The 6,000-nt window shown below is 45.9% G+C and overlaps 1 protein-coding gene across 1 annotated transcript in view; it reads left to right on the top strand.

Annotated features, from left to right (window-relative positions):
- The first annotated feature begins 1,178 nt into the window (after nucleotides 1-1,178).
- Nucleotides 1,179-6,000, top strand: part of ext1b (exostosin glycosyltransferase 1b) — a 131,382-nt gene continuing 126,560 nt past the window's right edge. Inside the window, 1 exon segment of the mRNA XM_046326862.1 lies at nucleotides 1,179-3,002. Coding sequence (XP_046182818.1) covers nucleotides 2,059-3,002 — 944 coding nt within the window. The 5' untranslated portion in view covers nucleotides 1,179-2,058.

Genomic DNA, 6,000 nt, shown 5'->3' with positions numbered 1-6,000 from the left:
GTACCCCCACACATATTGACTCAGTACCGGTACCCCCTGTATATAGCCTCATTATTGTTATTTTATTGTTACTTTTTTATAATGTTTTTTTTTAGACTTTAGTTTATTTAGTAAATATTTTTTTAAACTACATTTTCTTAAAAGTGCATTGTTGGTTAAGGGCTTGTAAGTAAGCATTTCAATGTAAGGTCTATTACGCCTGTATTCGGCGCATGTGACAAATACCCGAACCAGGCGCACCTGGCCTAGGTACAGATCCACACTTCCAAGCTCGAACCAAGCTGGAATGAAGATGATGAAATATCCAAGCCAGCACAGTATGGTTCAGGTTGGCCCGATAGTGTGACTCAGGCAAATAACATATCAGAGCCAGCATGGTACGGTTCAGGTCAGACTCGGGCACGATAGTGTGACAACGGTAATAGCGAGGCTGGCTAACCCCCATCATTCTGTCTCAGCTCCCAGTCGGTCCCTCTCAGTGGGGACATCTATAATTACCCTCCCACCTCCCTATACTAATTGGTCGATAAAAAACAAGGATGGCCCCTTCACCCAGCCTGAGCATTGTGCAGAACATGGCAGCTGTGTGGATTATATGAGGCATGGTGGGACTTCTTCTCGCATGGTGGGTGCTATTAATCTCTGTCATTAGTCATACAGTGCACTTCACTTTGGTTTGTGTGAAAGACTAAACTTTTCCAGATCTCCACCTTTATAGTTTAAAATCAATTATTTTTTATATTTGTGAAAATCTTAATTGAATAGATGCAGTAACACACAGTCTATAGGCCTAAACTTCCACTCACTCCTGATGAACCATCAATTCGTGCGGTGTAAATGTTACCGTAGGGCATTCAACTTTGGTTGCTGTGATTTTGTTTGCACACTTAGAGAGCAACTCTGGTTTTTGGCCACAGTGTCACCTCTACTAATAAAGGAAATTACTTTAAGCGAGTTATTTCAAGACCGTGTATAATCATTACGTGCAATACAATCTGTATAAAATACTTACGCATAGGTATTCTAAATTTTTCGGTATTTTACTCGGGCTTTAAATTATTCGCTGAGAGGGCTCCGGTTGTGAATGGGTGCATTTGAAGCACCGCCTTTTCCGGTGACCAATAATAGACCAATGAGAAACGCGTATGCACAGTGATGGGACGTTACGTCAGCTGCCATCGTGTCGGGATTGGAATGTTACAGAGTAACAATCGAAACATTTGAGCATTTGGTAATTGGACACTAGAATCAAGGAATCCCGTTTTTATAACAATTTCAATGTATTTGCAAAGTCACATGGTAACTGGAAATACTGTTTGAGGTCGTTGCGTCAATTTATTCGTTTAGGCATACGCCTATCTCCGATGAGATTATTTTTGCGTGTATGAGGTCTGTCGGGAGATTAAAACATAAGAGAAATGCAGGGATTCGTGAGGCTACAGTTGCACTGATGAACTGCTCTTATTCTACGACGGTTTCCTCGTTCGTTCATTGAACCATGGAGTGAAATATCACCGAATTATACTCCCGAGGCATCTGGATCTAAAAGCCGACCTCACCGAAGGCTTTAAACCACAGCCAGCGTGTTAACAAATCTTAACCGTGGGATACATTTTCTGTGTTGGCCAAGGCAGGAAACCACATGAACCCCTGCCGCTACTCTACAGGGGAAAGAGTTGGTAAAACGCTTCGGGCATCTCTAACCAGGCGCAGTTTTACATTTGAATACAGACTGGCTGAATGAAGGAGGGAGAGGGAGAGAGGGGCAAAGGGAGTATATGAATGCTTTTACTTGGTCGAGGGGGATTTTTGTTGCCCAGAGACACTATATTGTGAAATGGACAAACTAGATAGAGAGAGAGAACGCATTTAAAATCGCCCACATGCGCTGGATCAATCGCTGGATTGGGGAACGGAATACGAAGAAGGGGGAAGACGCGAGTTTGAAATCTTTGCAGGCTGGAAGATGGCGGAGCGGTGTAGTTGGAGGTGGTGAAAGCCTAACTTCGGGACACTTCAATTTTATTTGTAAAAAACTTGCCCCTATTCGTAGGACACATGCAGGCCAAAAAACGATATTTATTCCTGCTCTCCGCCGGTGCATGTCTAGTTCTACTGTTCTACTTTGGAGGGGTACAACTTCCAGCGTCGGGCAGAAACCGGCATGACCGTAGCCACAATGGATATCGCCCCGACCAGCCGTGGCCACACTTCTCTGACCCATTACAACAGTTCCTACCTTGGGATCAACTGGACACTGAGGAGTACAACATTCACATATCACCGAGGCAGAAGAGGGACGTTAATACAAGCGTGTACAAAGGCAAAAGATGTCGCATGGATTCGTGCTTTGATTTCTCTGCATGTAAAAAGAACGATTTCAAAGTGTATGTCTACCCCCAGCAGAAGGGGGAGAAAATCTCAGAAAGTTACCAGAATATTTTATCGACCATTGAGGGATCCAGGTTCTACACCACTGACCCGGGACAAGCTTGTCTATTCATCCTGAGCTTGGACACCCTGGACCGGGACTCGCTCTCGCCACAGTACGTGCACAATCTCAAAACCAAGGTCCAGAACCTTCATCTCTGGAACAACGGCAGGAACCATCTCATATTTAACTTGTACTCTGGGACATGGCCGGACTACACGGAAGACCTAGGTTTCGACATAGGCCAGGCCATGTTGGCCAAGGCCAGCATCAGTACCGAGAATTTCAGGCCCAACTTTGACGTGTCCATCCCGCTGTTCTCCAAGGAGCACCCTAGGACCGGAGGGGACAGGGGGTACCTAAAGTACAACTCCATTCCACCTTTCAGGAAATACATGCTTGTGTTTAAGGGGAAACGATACCTTACAGGTATAGGGTCAGACACGAGGAATGCCTTATATCATGTCCATAATCAGGAGGACGTGGTGCTCCTCACCACCTGCAAACACGGCAAGGATTGGCAGAAACACAAGGACGCACGCTGCGACAAGGACAATGCAGAATATGACAAGTAAGTTATGACGTGTTGGCAGATTAAAAAGGACTGTACATGAAAGCAGTTATAAATGTGTTATGTGGGTCATATTACCACTGTAAAAGAAAAGTGGTCACCTTTGTCCTTCTGTACCATTCCAAAACAGGCACCATCGCGCGCCTCCTTGAGGTTTTTCGGTTGCGCTCGGCCTGGTGTGTTTTGTGAGCAGATTGTGAACTCCTATTTTATTGGCATACAATGCCATTGACTGCCGTTCTCGGGGACTGAAATGGCTTATATGGTTCTCTTACTGTTCTAGCGTGAACGAAAACCTCGCCAGCCAGTCAATTACGTTTCCGGTTTGAATAAATCACCCTCCACCAATTTAACTGATATTGCAGCCAAACGAGGATATGCACTGACACGTTTTATTTGCTCTATACTTTAAGGGAATAAAGCAATGTAAGAGTGGTGTGGGAGTGTGACCTTGCTATCACACTGCTATAAACTCCACATTATAATGAATTAGTACAACACTTACTTAACCGCCAAATCATGTTTAGTTGGAATAATTTTGTGTAATGCTGTTAATTCAATAAGGCCCAGCCTATATCAAGTAGGGCTACATCCACAATCATTTTCCTCATAGTGTCCATATTAGGTTTGATAGTAGGCTAAGCTTGTGCTTTGCGTGTTATCACTGATTGTGGATACCACAACTGTCTTTGGTTGCAATGATGTCAGAGTAAGTCAAGTCACATTGTAACCATGGTAGGAAACTGTCATTGAAGTTTGCACTGAGCGTTGCCAAGAGTGAGACTGGTTTATTTTAGGCCGAGTTGCCTCCTGATAGAATATCTCTCTAAATCCTCGGTAAACTTGGGATATGTGAACTCAACTTATACTTCTGGCCCGATGTTAGTTCAAATGTTTAGTGAAGGGACATACTGGCCCCCACAGTACTCCATTGAAGACTAAATATTTCCAGTTACTTGTAAAGGCAGGAGAGGGACCATGGCTTGAACTACATCCCAAATGGCACCCTATTCTCTATATAGTGCACTACTTTGTTTTGACCCGGACCAAAAGTAATGCTCAAAATGGGGAATGGGGTGCCATTTGGGGGACACAAGCTCTATGGGCTTAGTTTGGTCAAAGGGAAGTCTAACTTGAACATAACTTTTCATTGACTGACTGAAACTCAATGAGACCAGAACACACTGCCCTATGACACAGCGCCATTTCCAAATATGCTGCAACACCACCCTCACAAGTAAGTGCTTGTCCATTTGTTATTCCTCTCTATCTCCCCATGCCATCTGCTCTTCTCCCAGAGAGATGTCTTTGGCTCTTGTCACCTGGAGAAATGTGTCATCCGTTATCTGGATTCCAGGCATCCCTCCCTCGACTTCTCACCTTTCCTTTGGCCCGGTTAGCACCGACATGGCTTGGCCCGGTTAGCACCGACATGGCTTGGCCCGGTTAGCACCGACATGGCTTGGCCCGGTTAGCACCGACATGGCTTGGCCCGGTTAGCACCGACATGGCTTGGCCCGGTTAGCACCGACATGGCTTGGCCCGGTTAGCACCGACATGGCTTGGCCCGGTTAGCACCGACATGGCTTGGCCCGGTTAGCACCGACATGGCTTGGCCCGGTTAGCACCGACATGGCTTGGCCCCGGTTAGCCCCGACATGGCTTGGCCCAGGCCAGTGCGTACTCTGTGCGCTGCGTACTCTGTGCGCTGCGTTCACAGCCAGGGAGTCTCTCACAGTTAGAAGCGATGGTGAGAATGCTGGAATGCACACACGTGTTGGAACAGCTGTTTGGGGTAATGAGGGAACGGTGCCAAGGTGAAAACACTGCAGCATACCTGGATGCATTTCACTGCACTTTGGCTTCGGGATGGAAACCGTATCAACTGCGACCCTCTCCTTGGTCCTGTGGGGCTCAGTTTCTAAGAGCGTGGTGCTAGCAACGCCGGGGTTGTGGGTTCGATTCCCCTATGGGGTCACGCATACTAAAATGTAGCCTAAGCACTCATTATAATTGAAGTCATTCTGGATAAAAGCGCCTGGTAAATGGCATTTTATTTATATATATTCTCAATTCTGTCCATGGAACTGTTTCCACATGGTGCCCCCCCACCCCCCTTTCCCATCATGACCTTTCCGCCTCTAAGAGGAATGTGGCAGGAGCAGTGGATATTGAAAGGCTGTTAAACACAGGCAGTGCCTGGTAGCCCTGGACACTAAAGCTTAGACACACAGACACACACACGCGCACAATTAATTTTCTGAGAGTTGCAATCACTTCCATTCTGAATCACTGGTTCCACTTCCATCCATGGGCAAGCATCAATAATAGATGCCATTCATTGATCCATTATCCAATGAGCTTTATGAGTTGCTGACTATAGAGTCTGGGACAGTCAGTGGATGGGGGGGGGGGGCTATTCAATGACAAATTACAAGGCATTCAATACTTTGGTTCATCACAATCCTATCTGCTGCCCATGTGTTTATGTGCTGTTAGTTATAGCATGCCAAGGGCTATATCCGAGTACTCTATCATGAACTAGTTTATCTGTCCCAACTTTCCAAACCGTCTCCTCTCTGTGTGTTTTGGCGACGTCTGTGTATGAGTTACCCAGCAGACGGCTGGATCAGGGACCCCCCCCCCCCCCACCCCATTTAATAGTTAACCAGGTCTGTCGGCCAGTATTGACTTTGTACTTTAGCCTCTTCACTTCAGGCCTCCACTTCTCAAGGTCACTCCAGGGACTCCTCCACTCAGTTGAATGGGGAGTCTGTGTGTATGTGGGATTGCACTGTACGTGTGTAAGAGTTGGCCAGTGTGTGTGTATTCACATTTTTTTGGGGGGGGGTGTTAGATTGTAGCTTCCATCAATTCCAATCCCCCATATATTTTTGGGTGAATATTTATATTGTTTTCATTCTTATATTTTCCTTATTTCCCCCTAAAGCTTCCACCAATTGGAGTAAATGCCCAGTATACATAGAATATACATTTT

This window comes from Oncorhynchus gorbuscha, linkage group LG24, assembly GCF_021184085.1.
Source record: "Oncorhynchus gorbuscha isolate QuinsamMale2020 ecotype Even-year linkage group LG24, OgorEven_v1.0, whole genome shotgun sequence".
Taxonomy (NCBI): Eukaryota; Metazoa; Chordata; class Actinopteri; order Salmoniformes; family Salmonidae; genus Oncorhynchus; species Oncorhynchus gorbuscha.
This window is presented reverse-complemented; position numbering and strand designations above follow the sequence as displayed.